Genomic DNA, 19898 nt, shown 5'->3' with positions numbered 1-19898 from the left:
TGAGATAGTTGCTTTTGCAGAGAAGTATGAAAGGGCTATTTCTATAACAGATCTCACTCAGATTAGTCATGGGAACCAGGCACCGGCATTTTCGTAACATATAAACTTCTCAAAAAGCTAGTATAAAATCTCTAGGGCACCTTGCTCTAACACTTTGACTGGAATATTAGCATGACTGCTAAAATGACACCTGATATCCAAGTACCCGGGACAGATGCCCATGACAACTGAGCCACAAGTACAATTACAACATAGTGATTTCCTGATTTTTTTTTTATTTATTTGAGTGCCTGGCCTAAATTAAAAGTTCCTGACTTTGAAATGGATTATGGCTCTCCTTTAGGCAAGCCTATCCATAAGCCTTTTCACATACAAGTGAAAAGAGATTCTGCCCTTGGAGCACTATGGAAAGAATAAACAAACTCATCTTACATCCCTACTTGTTAGCTGGAGTAGCATGGTGAAAATTAGCTTCAGATGGGCTTAAAAAAGCATAAAGAGTTAAACTGCTGTCTCTGCCTGTGGGGAACTTACATGTTCTTTACAAACCTCAATACCTTGCAGAGGGAGATGTTATTCAGACATCTTGAAGTACCTCCTTAGCAAAGCATTGTAATTGCTGAAAAAGCACAGGAATTGGGTACAAAAGAGCTTTAGAAACAGTGATGAAATCTGGTAGTTTAAATCCATTAGAATTCTTGCATAAACATATTTTTAGTTACTCTGTCAGTATCTGTCTTTCTGTGCTGGTCATATTTTGATGCTCCATGGATGTATTATTTATTTGTACTTGTTAACACTCATTGAAGCTCAAAATACAATCTGTTCACTTGTTATTTCTGCCTTCTTGCCATTTGGAGGAAAAATATTGTTCACCTGTGTTGTATCAATACACAGTTCTATATATGATGACGTCTATTCCAAATCCAACGACAAATTTTAAGAATAGAATTTGATAATTATTTAAAGTTCACTTTCTTGGTCTCTAACAATACAAACTGTAGATTCTCTAGAACAATTGATATTGTTCTCCTTCCCAGTTTGTTGGAGTAGTGGAGTTTTAATCAGTGTTTCCTACTGAACCATAATTTTGCAAAACAATCATATGTGTCAGTCTTTCAGAAGTCAGAAAAGAATGCTATTGCACCTAAAGAGGTAGTTCTACTTTAAGGAGTTACTGTGTGAAAATACAATTTACAGTGTATTTACAGGAATATGTTCTGAAGTGATTTACTGTACCCTGAAAATCACACATGGAATGTGCTAATTTGAAAGCTAAGAGCTTGTTACAGACTTTGCTGCAAATGCAACCTATGCTTCCCTTGGAAAAACATCGGAGCTAAAATTATAGGCTCCTGGATTGGGCAGCAGGTAGTCTACTGTACCATCGTAAGAGTTCCATGCAGTCCAATGAAACAACTTCTAAATATTTCAGACTTAACTTTTCACTGTACAATACTAGCTTGGGGCCAACAGATGTGATTTTTTTTTCCAAATGTGACTGGTCAGAATGTGGTAACAATTTTTTTACAGTTAAAAAAGGAAAATAATTTCTCCCTCTACTGTGTGACTTTTGAAATAGGAATTCAATTTAGTGAAATGCCATATTCTTTACTGTGATCTTTGCCTGCTGGAAACGTTACCTTTTAGAGGAGTGCCACATTTAACGTACAGCCACTAGTTGCACTACTGTGTACTATGACTAATTTCTCTTGTAATATAACTAAAGGAATGTTTGAAAAGTATTCTAAGATTACGTGTGTATTATTTTCCACTGAGGCTTTTATTATTTTCATGATATTCCTGATTTATGGAGAAGCAGTAATTATTTCATATTTTCATTTGAAGCTACCTTCCAGATACAATATTTTTAAAAAATTATATCTGTACTAGCTATTTACAAGAAACAGGCTAGACAGTTTACTTCTATGGAGTGTTTCTGTTTCCTCAAAGTAAAATATCCTAGCAATAATACTTCGTATTGATATCGATGCTATATATCGTTCTTGTTTCCAGTATTAAAGAAAACCTTTAAAGTATCATACTCTTAAAATGAACTTACAGTGCTGGAGATCTGACCAAGACTAAAACAGAGGGGATTATTAGGAATGCATGTTGTTTAGGACGGACATATTGCCTAATCTTTCAAATTAACATTCTCTCCAGAAAAGGTATCTAATGTAATCCAATATAAATTCATATTGTGGGTTTAAGTCATGTGGTATTACTGAAGTCTTCTCTTATTGCAGGGCACTTATCTCTAGAGGCTCTTCCTGTGCTGGACAGATGTTATGTAAGGTTGAAATGGAGGGCCCTGTCATTATTGCCATGCAACTTTTCAGTGTTTCTTTATTATTTTGCATGGGATTTTCTGTTACTTCATGTCATTTCTGGTAATGCAAAATCCTGGTTTCCTTCTCTGGCCCTTTTTTGGTTGGGAAGAATCTGATGACTAACATTCACATTCAGAATTCACAGTGCTTGAAGATCACGTCCCTGAATGTTACTGAATCTGTATCACCCATCAGGCACCAAAAACTGAAAGATTTCCTTCATGAAAAGTAGGTGGAACTTACCTAGAAGATAATTTGCCCAAACTGGACCAGTCTTCTACTTGTGTTTTATCCGAGTCGTCTAAAAATAAGTCATTTCCTAGCTTGGGGGTTTTTTTGACAACAACGGAAATAACCTCTGATGAAGATATATCTATTAGAGTCTGGTTTTTCAGTATTTCCATGCTTGTTTCCCTAATTGCTGAGGATGATCTTTCTTTGCTTTCAACCATATTTAAAGACTATATGTATAGTTCTTCTGGAGACCACACAGAACCATCTCATGCCATACTGTCTCTCTCCTCCATAGCACACGCGCTCTTTCCCCCATGAAGAGGTTTTGAAAAGCTCTTTGATCAACCTAGTCTCCAAATCACTTCTAATTAAAATTGTATCTGTTGTGCATTCTTCTCAATATTAGCCAACACCATCTAGCATTAGCCAACAAAAGAAATGTTAATTCCAGGTCAAAGAATTGTTTAATTAGACTGGGAAAACAATGACTGTTTTGTCTCACCCAGCCTCATTGCCTGGAGAACTTAATTTCTATAATTCTTTCTTATTCCTCAAAGGACAGATTTGCCTGCTGCCATTAGGTTTGATCCATTACAGCTGCTAAATTCATTGTCTTGTATTATAGTGTCTGGAACTCAGTCCAGCAACTTCTTGAGTTTTGTTGTGTTTTGGAGATTGCAAGATCTGTGTCTAGTGACTGTCAGAGACAACAGACATTTTGTTGTAACAAAGAGGGAAGGAGATTAATGATCCATTCTCAATGCAGGCACAACTTTGGGTTCAGGAGGGTGACTAAAATTGCAGTACATTGCAGTATGTGTCTTTTGAAACCTTTCTGAATACACTGGCTGCCTCAGCCATTTTGCTGTTTTGGCTCATGATCAAGAGGTGTGATCAGATATTCTGATACCAGCCTTCAATTTGATGAGTTGCTTCAGATATCACTTGACTTTAACTTTCTTAGATTACCTGGACACCATCCAGCTATCTGTTATGTTCTTCATTCGATAGTCCAAAGATTTATTTATTTTCTCTCAGTTCCACTAAATCAAAGGTCTTTCTTAATCTAAGGTAAGAGAACACATGATTTTCAAGCTGTCTTGGCACAACTGGCTCAGTTCTGGTATTGGAAAGTTCTCTGCTTTTTGACACCCCAAGGCTTTTTTGGGGATTACTTGCTATCCAAATCTCTCCATCACGTGTTAGGCTTGCGGGTTGGACTAATTATCACTTCTGACTCATCAGAAGGGCCTCTATTAACAGAAGTAAATGTGTTTATGTGACTGAGTAGACCAGTTCTCTGACTTGTGCCTCTAGTACTACTTTTCCCTCATCTTTGTTCTAGTGTCCTTGTATTGTTTATTGAACCTGAAGAAATTTGATCTCACTCTGAACTAGGATATACTTAGCAGCACTTTTGGTATATTATGTGATGATTCTACGATTCTAAGCTACCTCAGTTTTCTTTGAGGAATCTCTCATAAACATTTGATATGCAGCCAGCTTAAGCTTCATGTACGCCTTCAGAGAAATTACAGTACTAAAGAAGCGTTTCCAGTTCATGAGGTTCTTGACACTGTTATTTTCCAGTCACTATCTATAGGAAAGATGCTGAGTTCAACCTCACAGGTTTTTAAGTTGCACTAAGTTAGATCTTGGAGTCACTTAACGGTATCATCTGAAGACAGAAGAAGGTACGTACGTATTAGCTAACTGGTGTTAAGATGTGTAATGCACCTATGCTTTCTCAGAGTGACTCCAGAACCCTACTGTCTATCTGCCCTGCTCCTATACACCATGAACTCAGCCTCATGGTTGGGGCATCTTCTACAGGTATTACAAGAAAAGAATTTTCTGGCTTTCAGAGAAAGTACATGTGTGCACCCACAGTGTGAATGTATACATGTGGACTGCATATGTTGTAAAAGTCTGGTAACTCTAATCTCTTTTTATATGGTTTTCTTTGAAAAGGACTTAAATTACACAGTGTGGTCTTTATGACTACAGATGTCCAGTTGCCTCTGAAAGTATATATCATGGAATCATGGTAACTGTATTTTGTGGACTGACTTTACTATGGTAGTGACTATGTTTGAGAAAGATTTGACGGTTTTGCTCTTTTAAAAACAAAACCCGAGCAAAACTGTATTTAGATTGGTTATTCATCCTTGGAGAAGTTTCATTTCAGATCTGATTTTTCTGCAGTTTGTAATCTAAAATTAATCATGTTACAATCCTGAAATGACTGTTCATATTCTGTATATCTTTATATTTTCATTTCAGTAAGTCTCAGCAGTTTCGTGCCGCGACAAAACTTTCTAAGCATCGATCTGCCTGTGATAATAGAGACATTTTGCAAGTATCCTTTGAAGTATGTTTGTTCTTTTAAGGCAAGAAGTGAACTGTTTAGAATTTGGTGACTGAGCAGAATTTCAGGTGGATATTATTTTAGACAGGATGCTGTGAAACGTTTTTGAACAGTTTTGACATCTTTATCCCATCACTGCATTGATTATTGTCCATGTGCCAAGCTTAAAATTAATTCTCTCATTTTCTTGTGTTTAGCAGGATATTTTTGGCCTGTGCTTTATTTTACTCTTTCTTGAGGGTAAGTCTTAACAATTCTGACGAGAATGTCAAAGTAATTTATGGCAGGACAGATGAAGTGTTATTGCTAGTTTTAATATGTCAGATTTTTATCATTTTTGAGTGGTTATACTGAACTAAATAACAAGGTATAGTTATTTTTTTTTCAACAGAAAACAGCCTATTAAAAAAGCAGGATGATAATTCAGTTAAAACATGCTTATCAGTAAATAAGGTGATATACATATACATACATAAAGGTTAGTTGGCTTGAATATGGCTAATCTAAGAACCTTTAGCCTCAGAAACTGAAACATTGATGCATAGCTATAGAACAGTTAAACAGCATAGCTCAATGTAGTCCATAAAACTAGAGTAAAGATGCTGCATAAGCTCCCCTTTTCTGGGATCACGCCAAGGTTCACTCTGGCCCAACTGCCTTGTGTTTCTTATGTCTTTGTGTCTGGCCTCTATGTGATGGAGGTAGGTATTAAAGGTACCAAGCCTTTACCAACTATAGAAATTATCTACCCTTGCCTCATTCTTACATGCACGTACAGAAATCCTTTCAATTTTCCTGGCTAACAGAAAAGTAGCAGGGAGTGGTCAGATTTCCTATCATATTCTAGCCTTTTACTTACTTCAGTGGAGGAATGTTTTGGAAAACATTCCTAATCATTATTTAATACTTAGGTCATAGGTCTAGAATACCTTCTTACTTCAGGAATTATGTCAGAGCTATAAACTTCCTCCAAAACCACAGAAAGCAAGGAAGATGGGCAGTATTAAGTGTGGTTTTGCTGTCTCTTGCTTTGAACTCCATTTTGAAAAGTGCAGGTTGTTTAAGTATCCAAACTGAATACTTAGAAACAAATTAATCTATAAAGGCAATTTTCTGAGCTGGTATGTTCTGGTATAAAACTCATTGTACTCATATAATTTTTGTGAAACAGAATGGCAGCTAAAAAAATAACTCTCAAATGTTTTTTTTTCTGCATGCTAGAAATAAAAAATATGTTTTGTATTTTTTTTTTTATATATTTTCTTGGATATTGTTCATGAACCTTAACTAATGTCAACCAGGTACCTAATTTCACTGTCAGGAGCACTGGCAGTTATCAATGCTGTACCGTGCTTTGCTTTGGATGGTCAGTGGATATTAAATTCATTCCTGGAAGCCACTCTGAGCTCCCTGATTGTTGAAAAACAAAACAGAGAGCTTGTTGGCTTTTTAGTTTTGCTTGCTGGTAGTGCACTTTTGGCTGCCAATGTTGCACTGGGACTTTGGATGGTGACAGCACGATAGAATATTGGATATGCTTACATCAGTTCTCAAAGTACACAGAAATAATGAATCCATTGCCTTTTCAAACTTGTTCAGTACTGAGATTGAAATAATTCCCTTAAAATGACACTGAAAGAACAACCACTGGTGGCTGCTATTTTAATTTAAAACTGTACAATGTTGTGCCTGTGATCATAGGAAATCTAACAGAAAGAAGTAGGAAACTTATATGCTCTTAAAGTGTTGTACTAATTTTGGAGAAATTGTATTGGTAAGTTTCACAGGAAAAAGCCTAAGACTTCATTCATTTAGATCTGAAGGGAATTATTTGGCCTCAAACACTGTAAAGTGGGACAAAAAACCAATTGTCTTTTATTTTATAGTTTGAATAACTGTCAGATAGTCTGTGTGGGCTCTGATAATTTCTCAGTAAGCGTATTCTTGAGTGTCTTCTTTTGTTTTTTTTTTAATCTGCTACTCTACCAAACTGGACTCTAAGAAGCTCTAATGTCTGACTGCAAAATGGTGAAAAGCTAAGTAAATGTTTACTTTGTGTTAATGAGGAGAGAGAGGTCATATGGATTAGTATCTTTCCTTTTCAGCTGGCCAAAATGACTGGAAGCATGTTGTCCTCAGGATGTAGAGAAGTGCCAGTGTCTGCTAAGAACGAGCAATGTGGGAGGTTGACAAAGCCCACATGTCTGTGTTTCTTATACATTCAGTTGTATATTATGTTATGCAGCTGAAGATTTTTTAAAGGCAATATTTGTCAGCAATAGCTACAAGATAACTGAAGTTTAGTTTCTGAGTGCTGAAGTATGCTGTACACAATTATTCCTAAGTGATAAGAAATGTTTTTGTTGTTTTATTCAGAAAATAATACTGTATCATACCTGTTTACAGTTAAAAGTGAAACCTGTTGTTTTTATGCTGTCTATCTTCTGATGCTAAGCATGTAATATGTACAGTAATTCACTGATGGTTTTCTGTCTTTCAAATGGTTGTTTTCCTTTACTAGCATTCATTCTCTTCAAAGATCGCTAACAAAGATGCTTAGCTGAAGTTGGTCTTGGATCAGAATTGTTTTGAGGAAGAATATGATTGTGAATTGAACTATTTAAACATTTGGATTTGCTTTCTGAAATTAATACAGACCGTGTCCTTATTCTTAAATGAACAGTGGCAGAACAGTCTGTGTTTTGCTGACTGGAAGTACGTCTGACATACTTGGAAGCTCCTGAAGTCTGTAGTATTTTATACCCAATAGGATTATCTATTGGCTGTCATAGAATCATAGAATCATAGAATAACCAGGTTGGAAGAGACCCACCAGATATTGCCTAGTCTGTATAAATGTTGTTATATCAGAGCCTTGCTTCAATATAGGCTGGTATTATTTTTTTTAAAAAAAAAAAAGTTCTGCTTTGGGAGCCTAAATATTTGAAATAAGAAAATTTTGAAAAACACCCTGCAACTTCTGGCTTGTACAGTGCTCCCCATGGGGGTTGCGGCAGCCCAGAGTTCCTTTACAGAAATGGCCTTTCCATCGGGAATGAAAGTGGAAGCTAAGCTCATGGATACTGGACTGCAGGGAGTACTAAAGCATTCATGACCGGCTAACATAGATTATCTTGGCTCTAGTGGCAAAAGCCTGGCTAATTTTAAAAGCAGGTTTAAACCCAGTTCCTGGTGCTGCTGCACAGATTCTTTAACTCTGATGTTTGCATTTCCCACTGATGTGTTACTGTATTTTTACACCATAGCCTTCACTTCAAATGTAAGCTTTTCTTAAGACTACATGCAAGCAGTAATGAGAGAGCTTGTTTGTTTATTTGTTGCTATGTTAGTTTTCTTAGCTCTCCAGCACTGTCACAGGCTGGGTGGGCCCCTTGAAGTTCACCTCTGTGGAGTGGCTGGTCTGTGTCTTTCATTCTGAATCATTTCAACCCAGGCGTGTCGGCACAGATCCCAGTATGAGAATAAATCTGAAGAAAAAAACTGATTAAGTCAGTTCAGCATGAGCCCGTCCCTTTGGGGACTGTTAAAAGTCACACGAAGTGCAAGAAAGGAAAAACCAACAAACTGCCAGCAGGTTTATCTTTCTTCCAGAGGTACCTTGGAAGTCTAACTCGCTCCTGGAAGCATAGTGAGTTTTCAGGATTGTAGTTTTGATGGACCCCTCTGCCATCTCTAACAGGAGCAGGCTTGTTCTTTGCAGAAAGCCTGGCCCTAAATCTGTGCTCTAGAGGCCTGCTCACTCACCTAAGTGGCTGCTTACTGATCTGAACTTGTCCTTTCAGTGGCTCTACACCACTTCCATCTGTCTCTGTGATTTGTCCAGTCTACAGTGCACAAAATTAATTTGCACTTTGGGGTTTTAATGCAGTTTAGTAAGACAGGATATTCTCAAAACAGCTTCTACTTGCGTATCAGAGTTACAGTGCTGGCTTATTATTTAAAGCAATGCATCTGTGATGATGTCAATAATGTTCTGTGAAAAACATTTCAAGTTTGATACTTCTTGTATTCATGTTGACAGCAACTGCTTAGGACAATCTTTTAGCATAGCACTGCTACTGGAGATGTAGGCAAGAGGTTTAAAAAAACAAAGTTTCTGAATTAACATACATGAACAACCTCTGCTATAATGAGGCTGGGAGGTTGTTCCTGGGTATTTAATGTGCTACCAAAACATGAGGTTTTATCAAAGGAAACTAAATCCAGTTTATTTTACTTACATAATCGGTGAAAGCTACTGTTATGCTAAGTAGAACTTCAGTCTGTGTTTGACCTCATAATTAAAAATAAGGTGGAGAAGATATAGGTTATGGTTTTAGCAAAACAGACATGCTAGTACACTTTAAAGACCCTGGTTATCCTTTATGGCAGAGATGTTCTAGGAGTGTGAAAACAATACATGGGTCCATTTCTGCATGTGCTGGAATTCTGCTGAATAAGGGTCAGTTTAGGTATGTATGTGTGCTTTGAATCAGGACTTCTAAGCAAACTGGGTATGAATGGTGACCCAGCACATCTTAGATTACCTGTGTATCATGGTTTAGCCCCAACTCAGTTTGACTGGCAGCTAATTATGAGCAGTTGTAATCCCAAGTCCTTTCCCCCATGCCTTTAGGGAAAGGGGAAATGGGAGAAAAAGACTTGTGGGTCGGAAACTAAAAATAGCTTTAATGAAACAATGGTAAGGAAAATACTTTTAAAAAGGAAATAAGTATGTACAAATATACAAAAATCCTGCCCCCTGCCCCCCTTCAATGACTCTGTCACCACAGGTGCTGTAGAGCAGGCACAGGCAAAAGGTCCCAGGCTGGACTCAGCAGCAGGAGGGAGCTGGACTCAGGAGCTGGATTCAGGAACACATAGATCCGGGGTCAGGGCAAAAAACCCAAACATCATCCTCACTGGATCCCAGCCATCAAAGAAGAGAGCTTGACTTTCTTGATCCCTCAGTTTTATGCTGAGTATGATGTATATGGGATGGAATACTTTGCTGGTCCGTTTGGGGTCACCTGCCCCTCCCTGCAGGTGTGACCCTTTTTTGCCCCTTTCACTTCTAGCATTCCGCCAGCTTGAGGATGGCCTTGGTTTCTATAGGAATAAGTATAAGGAACGGCCTTTCTGCATACCAGTTCCCCATGATGCCACTCCTAGAGAGAAACTATGTCTGGAAAGCATGCAGTTAACTTTCAAAAAAATGAATCTACTTGGATGAGGCTTAGCTGAAAAGTTAGAAAACTGATTCTGCTCTGGCCCAAACCAGAATGCTGTGGACAAAGGCAATGCTTAAGTCAAACAACTCTGAAGAAAAAGTTGTTCAGTGGATCCATTTTATTCTCCCGTAATCCTAACATATGGATTACATTCTAATAAGCAAGTGCCATACATACAGTTATTGGGAGGGCTTTTTGTTTTTTGAGCAAAAGAGAACACAGAAGAACAGAATGTATTTTGTGTGTTGGATTTTTTTCTCTGGAGTACCTCTGACTTTTTTTTCTGTTTCTGAAAAAAAAATGTGAAGAAGCCTTTCCTTAAAAAAAAATAATTGAATTTCTTATTTTAATTAGCCCTTCTGAATGTAATATATTCTTTAATACAGACTCCAAAATAATTATAGGGCCCATTGATGGGAGTATAAAACAGAACACTTCGATATTGGATGAATACTACTCTTTCTGTATATACTATGTATTTTAAATCTGCATCAGATGGAAAAATTAATGTCTAACATTGGGAAGTGTTACATGTGTCTTTTACTTGAAAATTGCTAGATGAATTCCTTAATTATGATCAGTCATTTTTTATTTATTTCTTTTATGAGTTTTTTTTATATCAGCAAAGACTTGTATATCATGTTCTGATAATGCATTATATGACATGAAAACAACTAACTTGTTAGCATGTGAGAAGTTATACACTCTTTGCTAACTTAGGAAATTAAAACCAGCTTGCTTCTATACAAGTTAAATGAAAGAGTCTTCACTAGAGAAAAAATATAGACAAACTTGCAGATTAGTCAGCTCAAATTTATGAGCCATGGTGGAAAAATCTGTTAACTCATCCTTTTTATTTAGGATAAAACAAGCAGCTGCATTGACAGTTCTGCTTTTTAGTGATGATGGTTCTGTATTTGTGTATGTACGTGTGTAAACATGCACACATATATAAAGTAGATGCATATACAGCTACAGTCTATTTCAGTTTTTTTACAGAAAACTTACAGCAGTCCTCCATATTCTGCAGTGTGGGCTTTTTATTTTTCTTTCTCTGTGGATTCCATGGCATTTTCTAGATTTTAAAATTGCAACTATGTTTTTCTTGCATAACTTTTTTGTTAATAGAAGACAAGTGGTGGACACAGTGTAATAACAGCTGCATGCCTTTTGTTCTGCTGATTTTAAAATATGTTTCTTGCTTTCTATGAGGCCTCAGCTACAAGCATAGTATACAGATTTTCAGGGCAACTAAAAAGAGGTCAGCCTTAGTATCTCTCACTCTCTAAATGCTGTTTGTGCTGTCTTAATGGTAACTGGGATGAGTGAGGCTCTGTAGAGTATACTGAAGAAATAATGTTTTCAGGACAGACCTCCCCATGGCAGTCAGGATGTTTCAGCTTTCTTGAAATAAGTATATATTTTTATTTAGTTCGTCAACAATCCAAGTTTTTCTAATAATTTCCAATACATTTTACAAGATGGCAAAGTATGACCTAGAGCAAATAAGCTTTAAATAAATTATTTATGTTTTCTGTCTGAAAGATCTGAATTTGTATCTCGCTATCATTTATGACAGATGAAGAAGAATTATAAAGGTTTATGTAGCCTAGTCTGTATTTAATTATTTTTAAAAGGTATGCGTTAAACTCTAGAAATAGTTATTTGTAAAATGTACATGTATATTCTATACACCCACGTTCAAATAATTTCCCACAAGTAGTCTTGCCTCGGCTTTTTTCTTGTGACCTTGTGAGTAAGCAATCTGAATCTGACTCAGGTAAGATCCAATATTAGCAGTTATTTTATACCCTCTTTATCCTGAATTTCATTTAACACTAGATTAGTTATTTAATGTGGCTGAGTTATCTGGGGTCCGTATCCTGTATTAATGTGGCATTTGGGAAGAAAGCCAGAAAAAGGCAGCTCTATGACTCTTGTTCCTTGGACTCATCCTCTGTGATCATCTGAAGAGCAGACGGCAGCAACTAAGAGCAGTAAAGAACCTCAGTTTATGGCAGCTTTATGAAACCTTCCCACTGCTGACCCAGTGTGAAAGGATGGGAACAAAGAGCAGGATATGACAGTGCAATTCCATTCATTCCATTTACATTGGCATGAAACGTGAAAAGAACTTGTAGTTAACATTTCAGAGCACGCAGATATGTTTTCCAGGCCTTCTCTGAATCCATCAGTGATTGGTGATCGTGCTTTTTTTCTTTTTTTTTAACACTTTGTCACTCCATGGATAAATATGTGCTGAATTAAGTGGTGTGGGTAGTTGCAGCTTATTTAGTAAAATAAACTTGGATACATCTCACCTCTAGATGTTCATCTTGGGTTATTTTTTGCAGCATCATAGTGTAATTGACCTTCCTTTGATATGATTACAGTTTGAAAGTTTGGAGGCTATTTCCAAGCCATCAGTAGAGAAATCTAGCTTCTTCCTTCCCAAGTTGTTTCTTAACATATTAAATGCCTCTTTTTCTTACATAACTTGGTTTTTAGATTTCATATGCCCGGATAATCTTATCTGAAGCCTGTCAACGTAATATATATTGTTTTGAAATTCGGTGTGTTTTTTTCTCTACTTAGCCTTATTTTTCACACTGACTCACAGCTGTGGAATGTTAGATTTCTAGACCCTTTGTTCCCACTGTGCATTGTTCACAATCATGTTTAAAAAACAACAACAAAAAAAGCGTCATTTTGGAAATGTCAGTTAACAAATATATGGAACCCTTTGAATAATGTATTGTGTTTTTGTTGTGCTTTTTTTCTCTATTTAATCAACCAAACAATAAGTATTGTTTTCTATGTGTGATAAATGTATCCTGCAAATAAATTCATTGTTTGATTGTTAGTGTGCTCAAATCTGTTTTTAAAAATAAGGTAAGAGTGACTTAATCCCTTCCATGTGTCAATTACCATATTCTCTCATATATCATACTCTTCATATACAATTTTTATTCACTCTACAACAAGGTATCACAAGGTATTGCTACCCTTTTCGGTATCTGACCACCTCCTAAAATTAACAGTAACTATCACTTAACTTTCCCTTAATTACCTACCAGCTTATCATGGTAATAGTTTATAGCAGAAGTACATCCAGCAAGACACCTACACCTACACGTTGTTCTGGAGCAAAGCCATCTTCATTTAATGTGACCAAGGTACATAGTGACAGCCTTATAGGAGAAAATCCCTTTCTCTTGACTTAGCTTTTTGTGTAATTCTTCTCTTCTGGAGTCGTGGACTTGTTTGTAGTGAAGTATCTGACACAGGATGACAAGGGAAGCAAAACCACCTCTCTGGGTGTTAAGGCCAGTTTTATGTGAAGAACTTAAAAGTGAGGTCATCAAATGACATTAAGGTGATGTTATGTATTAAAGTCTTAGATTTGTATATACAGGCAAGGCCAGAGCTGGGCACATATCCTGGCTAGTTCTGATCAAGTTTACTTAGGTATCTAGATGTCATCTGGGGTTGCATTAGTGTGGTGTAACCAGGTTATTCAGCTTTATTTGAGAATGAATCTTTACTGCTCTGTTTCTTGAGCAATCTCATCTGGAGTTAGCCAAGTTATTTGTACTGAGAACTAAGTTGTCATTTGTTACTTACTAGACAAGATGTTGCCTCATACAAGCAGAGCTGTTTCAGTAAAGGTGGCTTTGTTCCCAGATAAAAGATTGCCATGAGAAATTGGCACAAATCACAGATCAGTCACAGTGGTAGAATTTCCCAGATAGGTCACTATGCAATTTTCTGATACTTGCATGAGATGTTTGTGGGGATTTTTTATCTTTTTCTTACCCATCTTAAAAGTAGAGACATTAGTTTATATTTTTTCCTGAAGCATTTAAGCTTCTAGGAGGGTCCTGAGGTTTTCCAGTTGATTTTGAAAATTTTATCCTATATTTTGATTGTGTATGTTCTGTAATCTAGAATGAAATCAGTAATGTCACTGTCTTGAGGAATGTTGCCTTTATCGCTAATATAATTTCAGGATAAGTTTTAAAAAGAAATATTGTATCTATGAATCTTAATGCAGTTAACTTTATATAGAGGCTTAATATAATCTTTCTCTGATTATACCAGTTTGAATCACCAAGCAGAAGCATTCCTAAATATCTTTAGTAGATATACATGCATTGAACTCACTTGCTTAAATAGTTTTTAATTTTTTTATGAGCTTTTGATGTGAACTACCCAAAGACATACAATGTAAGGTTTGATTCTAATCTTATGGTGGTAAGTGGAGAGAATCCTCAGCATTCATGAGGTCTAAGTAGCAGTGACTCAAAGTTCTATTAACTTTTTTCCCCTTTTATTACCTCAGTCAGATGTGGGCTTGGTGTTTACTTTGATGCTTTTAAGGTTTCAGCTGCTGAAATAAAATTGGATGTTCTTGCCAATTATGTATCTCATTATCTACATTTCTGATTAATTCTACCTCTTTTTAGTTTTTTGCAAATACAGTAGTGGTTGAATATTATGTAACCACCACTTCCGAGTCTTGAAAACAGTTGTACATAATTTTTTATTTCCCCTGAAAGAAATCTTCCAAACTAAAATGAAATACTTATTTCTCTTTTTTTCTTTTTGTTGTTGTTAAATGTCATCCTTTTTGCTTGCCATTGTGTTATGAAAGTCTCTGTATCTTTTCCCTTTCACAGCTCTGGGAGGATCTCTATTCAAATACTACCAGCTATTTTTTTTAAAGTGTAAATTCCTCTAAACCTACTGAATTTGGTTCAGTTACCCACACAGGCATCTGGTGTGGTCTGAGATATCCGAAGGTGTTCTTAGGTTAATAACCTGACTTTGAGCAATATTCTGAAACTCATTCCCAGCTTGTCTCTTTTTGTCTCTTGTTGGTTTAGGTCTCGGGGTTTCTAAGGCCTGTGCATGGGGCTGGCAGATGTGGGTGAGACCCTATAGGAGATCAAAGACATTCTGGACCAGCAGCTGGATACTAGGAGGGGTACCTGAGGGCATTTTTATCATGCCAGGTGCTTATATGTGGGCAACAAATCAAGCCAGACTGACTCCTTTTCTTTCCTTGCATTTTCTTTCTTTTTGACTCATGAATTAAAGTGCAATGTGAGGCTTTTTGAGTGAGTTTTATTTGACATAAAAATACATCTAAGCTTTTCTGTTTATGCATAGTAGTGCTATATAGGCTGTTTTATGACAAATTAGGCTAATACCTGCATTGTCCCCCTGCTGTTGACCTTCAGTCTGGAAGCAACAGGAATTGGTATCGCTGCCTTATCTACAGCAAGAAAAAGGAAGGCTTATTTTATAAGGAAAATACTATCTGTCTCCAGATGTGCAGTGGTGGTAGCAGCAGTGTACAGACTTGCAGGAAGCTATGAAGAGGCACCAGGTGGAGACAAGGCTGCAGGAGGGGACTGTGATCATCTTGGCCAACTGCCACACTTAACTCTCTTTTCTCCATTACAGGAGAAAAGCAGTGGTGAGACTTACAGTTTGGAATGGGATAAAATCAGGGAAGGAGTGCGATAAGAGAGATGGTTTGTTCATTTACAGAATCTTTCGGTCGGAAAGAACATGTTATACTTTATGAATGGAGATAGAAGTGCTGTTTAGTAACTCCACGATAAGTATTTTTACTACTTTTCTTTTTCTTGAAGCATTTATAGAGCTGACCTGCAAATAAAACTAACAAACTTCAATCACTGGTGGAAACATCTCATGTTGTAAGACTGGAGAGGCAATAAAAGCCTGTCCTTCTAGACAGCAGCTCAGGGCATTTAGACCTTGGAGCCATATCCCTCTCCCTTTTTCAGGATCGGGACCAATCCTTCTTTTCAGTTATTCTGGATGTGAAGTTCGCCTGTTCCACATTCTCTCTTCAGCACAAGTTGACCTCACAGATGCAATTATTAAGAAAAATTAATCCATTTTTATAATGTTTTGCCCGTTGGCTTTGTTTTCATTCCTGCAGCTATTTGAATAACAAGCAGAAACTGGGCCAAACCACCTGTATCTCTATCATCGCTGCAAAAATCAACAAAGCCAGATCATGAATGTGCACTTTAAACCACAAATTCCTGAGTACTTACCACCAGTTATACCAACAAACATTTTTTCCCCCACTGCAACCATTTATTGCTCTCAATTAGTTGATTAAATTCGTTTCCCTGGAAATGTTCTATGAGGTGTTTGCAAAATTCAACATGCTGCAGTACTGAAGGAAAAAACAGGCAAACCAAAACTCATTTAATATGCTTTCTACAACTAGATAAAATTCACTGTTTCAGTACTGGACTGGTGCAGACAAGTTATTAGTCATATATGAAGGCCCTGGCTATTTTTCCAGCATTTATCTTCACAGTTACTCTTGCGGAGAGCACTTCAGTAGTTAACCTAACTGGCCTCTGCATATCACTTTAGCTGCAACTAAATATAATCAAAAAAGAAGTTAAAATATTACTGAAATAGTCACGAAAACATTAGTATATGATCAAGCAGTATTTTTTCATAAACGTGCTGAAACCTATTGTTCACTTACAACTTTACCTGAGAACTGAATATTTTTTAAACCCTTTATTTTTTATCTTGGCATGAAAATACCAAAAGCAATTCTGAAGAAAACATCTCAGCTTTCACTTACAGGGTTATTTAGAGGGGCTCACTTCTAGCATACACAAATCATGGTGTAATAATTACACAATGTGATGTTAAATTTGATACTAAATGTAATAAATCACTCTGTTCTTATATGTGTAATTCTCTAGTTCGTTTCCCATGCTCTGCACTAAGTCAAATGCAAGCACAATAAGCTTATTTTTATGAGCTTTTATAGCTGTACGATATACCTGAAGACATTAAGGTTGCACCCAAACCCGGAATCGAGGTTTGGTGAACTTGGTTCATCATAATAACAAGGAAAAAAATCTATATATTGAATGTAGCTGAGCCATGAAATGAGCTGAGTCATGAAACTGAAGTTGTCATACTCTGATAAATTAGTAAGTAAATTGAAAAAATGTCCCTTAAATGAAGGCCCTCTTCTAGATCAAAACGGTGTTTGAAATGCAAAATAAACTTCTTTTCTTCTGCCATGGGTTTGTGTATATGCACAGATGCTAATTTGATAAGCACATGGCTAACTTCCGCTGACCTGAATTATCATCAGTTTAGATAAAAATAATGACCGTTAGTAGCCTTAGAAAGCTGTGAAACATATAGACTGTACCTGCAGCGAAGGAAACTGAAATGGCATCATCAGATTCATAAATAAGAGCTTGCAGTGAAGAGTGTTTCAGCAGCTACAGTTGTGCCCAGGATATGAGGCCACACAGTGGGGCAGATGGCCTGGGGTGCTGCACCTTCCCTATGTGACCTGCGGCACTCGGTTATAGGGCCAGACGCAGAAAGGGACCCGTAGTCCCAAGGAGGCACATAGGTCAGTGGAGCTCATAAGCCCTACAATTAGGATCTTGCTTACCCTGAGGTCAACAGGCCTCCAGGACTAGCTCAGATTTTCACTTGAAATAGCCCTAATGTCGTCTTCTGCACATGCCCTGCCCGGCCACAGCAGAAATGCTCACATGTAATGTTCAGGCTGGGGTCAGGCTATGAGAAATTGCCGTTCCTCTCACCCAAGAGGGTCAGTTGAGCATTTGGGTCTCGCTCTGGAAGTTTTGAAACAAGCATTCCCCAAAAATATAGCAGGGATTACTTCTGTCTTTGAAAATGCTGTGTGCATGGATGGAAGCAGGATATGGCAGATGGGAAACATTGTGGACACAATCCAATGTATATTTAGTGAACCACTGTCCAGACTGTTTACATAATACCATAGGTGAATGTGAGGTCTCTCCCAGGAACTATTTATAATCTCCAGGACATAGCCATGATGTTTCCAGGAATGTTTTAAGTTGTGTCTTTTGGTTGTTGGGTTTTTTTTAATCTTCGCTGTGTTTGTTCTGGAGCATAACGAGTTTGGTACCCCGAGCCAGTAATATCATGCAGCAGTCTGTTTGGGGATGTTTCCTCAATACATATGTACAATCCAAGTAAAAATGAGGTGTTTTCCTGTTGGAGAGGAATATTAAAGAGATACTGCAAATTTTAAGCACTGGGGAAGAAACAACTATTATTTTAAAGAATAAAAGAGCTTTAATATTTGGATAGCTGTTCTGCTTTTCTACTGTATTTGCTGAAATACCTTTTCTATGTTTAAAAAAACATAAATCTAACTTTCGTTGCAGCCTAGGAAGTGTACGGCTTTGGCCATGGAAGTTAATGAACAAAGGAGCTTTGAAATGGGCTGTCTCCTTTCCAACTGCTCCAAATGTTTGACCTTGATGTATTATTGAGAAGAAACTGTGGCAAGCTTGTTGCTGATAAAAGCTTGCTGTTCTCCAGCTATAAGGAAAGTAATCTGTCTTAAGAACAACCTAAATAATTAAACAGTCGGGCTTCTGAAATTAGAAATTTCTGCTGGTGCATCCCAGGCTTTGGGATGCTGTCCTATTAAATCTAACACTGCAGCAAGACAATGAGACCTGATAGCAGAAAACCATAGGTCCAAATTAAACAGTGCCCATAAAGTAAACCCCAAATATGATGTTCACGTGAAAACAGGGGCAAATCATGCACAAGTCGTAAGGCTGTTTATGAAAATATAAAGGACTCCTTTCTTCTGTCCTTATTCACCACAGACATGATCTGGCTACACTGATATTAGTGGGAAACATCCCATCCCTACATGGAACGGAATAGCAAGTATTAAAGCAACAGCAGATTAAGATTACATAGCCTAAAGAACAGTGACAGAACTGGACCTACTGAGGTAAGAAAATAGTTTCCTTACCTCAGTTTCTTCAATCTAGACTGAAGCAAGAGGTTTCCCTTGCTATAGTTTATATGTTTTGCAAAGACTCTTATTTGTACCAGGTAAAGTGTAGGACTATTTTTCTAAGCAGTTCTTGTAAAAATTACGTAGCTAAAGTTATTGTAAGAGGATGTAGCAATCAAATGGAATCCAAGTTTTCTCTGCTTTGGATTGTAACAAGCTTTCAAGGCTGCTGGCTGACTGAACAGAGTGTTGCTGTGAGGGGAGGAATTCAGGAACTGATCCCCATCTAGCTTGAGTCACTAGCTTTAGGCATTTGGATGGTCCTGTTTTCCTCTCTTTACAATCAATAATGAAAGAGATACCACCACAGATAGCCATCTGAGAAGTGATCATGCTGTGGGGCTGCTTCTCACCCAACACGCTATAGATGCAGCCTAGGTACAAAGCCTAGGGACAGCCTGCTCCACAGCCGTGTTGCAGAAGGAATACATTAACAAATAGGACTTTTTAGAGCCCCTAGACAGGCAGTATATATTGTAAGACACTACCCCACAAAAAACATAGAAGTAAATTGAAACCAATGAATATTACACTACCTTATTTCTACTTTCTTTCTTTGGTCCATAGCACATTGATGAATAAAAAGGTTTGCGTGAATAAGCACTGTTTTGTGGCCGATTACCTTGCGCAAAAGTTCTTCATTCAGGTACACTACATTCCTCTAAAGACTGTTTTAGAACAGGTTCTAAAACTTTAAGTATTGGTCTCAATCATTCCCAATTTTAAAATATTTTAGTCTGGAATATCACTTTTTGTATATCTGTGTGCCACTGAGATCACTGAAACATGATGAATTGCTAGGTATCTGGCATTATCAATCTCTTCTTGTTTTTAAA

The 19898-nt window shown here is 37.2% G+C and overlaps 1 protein-coding gene across 3 annotated transcripts in view; it reads left to right on the top strand.

Moving 5' to 3' along the window:
- MBTPS2 (membrane bound transcription factor peptidase, site 2) overlaps positions 1 to 19515 on the top strand; it is a 43374-nt gene extending 23859 nt beyond the window's left edge. Inside the window, exons 10-11 of one of the 3 annotated variants that reach the window (XM_069874174.1) lie at positions 4851 to 4938; positions 18413 to 19515. In XM_069874174.1, coding sequence (XP_069730275.1) covers positions 4851 to 4938; positions 18413 to 18503 — 179 coding nt within the window. In that variant the 3' untranslated portion in view covers positions 18504 to 19515. Of the gene's footprint in view, positions 1 to 4850; positions 4939 to 5853; positions 6188 to 6236; positions 13025 to 18412 lie in introns of those variants that run through there. The other 2 variants (XM_069874155.1, XM_069874165.1) reach the window with 2 other exon arrangements.
- Positions 19516 to 19898: the final 383 nt, after the last annotated feature.

The sequence above is a fragment of the Phaenicophaeus curvirostris genome, chromosome 1, assembly GCF_032191515.1.
Source record: "Phaenicophaeus curvirostris isolate KB17595 chromosome 1, BPBGC_Pcur_1.0, whole genome shotgun sequence".
Lineage (NCBI taxonomy): Eukaryota > Metazoa > Chordata > Aves > Cuculiformes > Cuculidae > Phaenicophaeus > Phaenicophaeus curvirostris.
The sequence above is the reverse complement of the archived record's forward strand: the minus strand, read 5'-3'. Positions and strand labels throughout refer to the sequence as shown.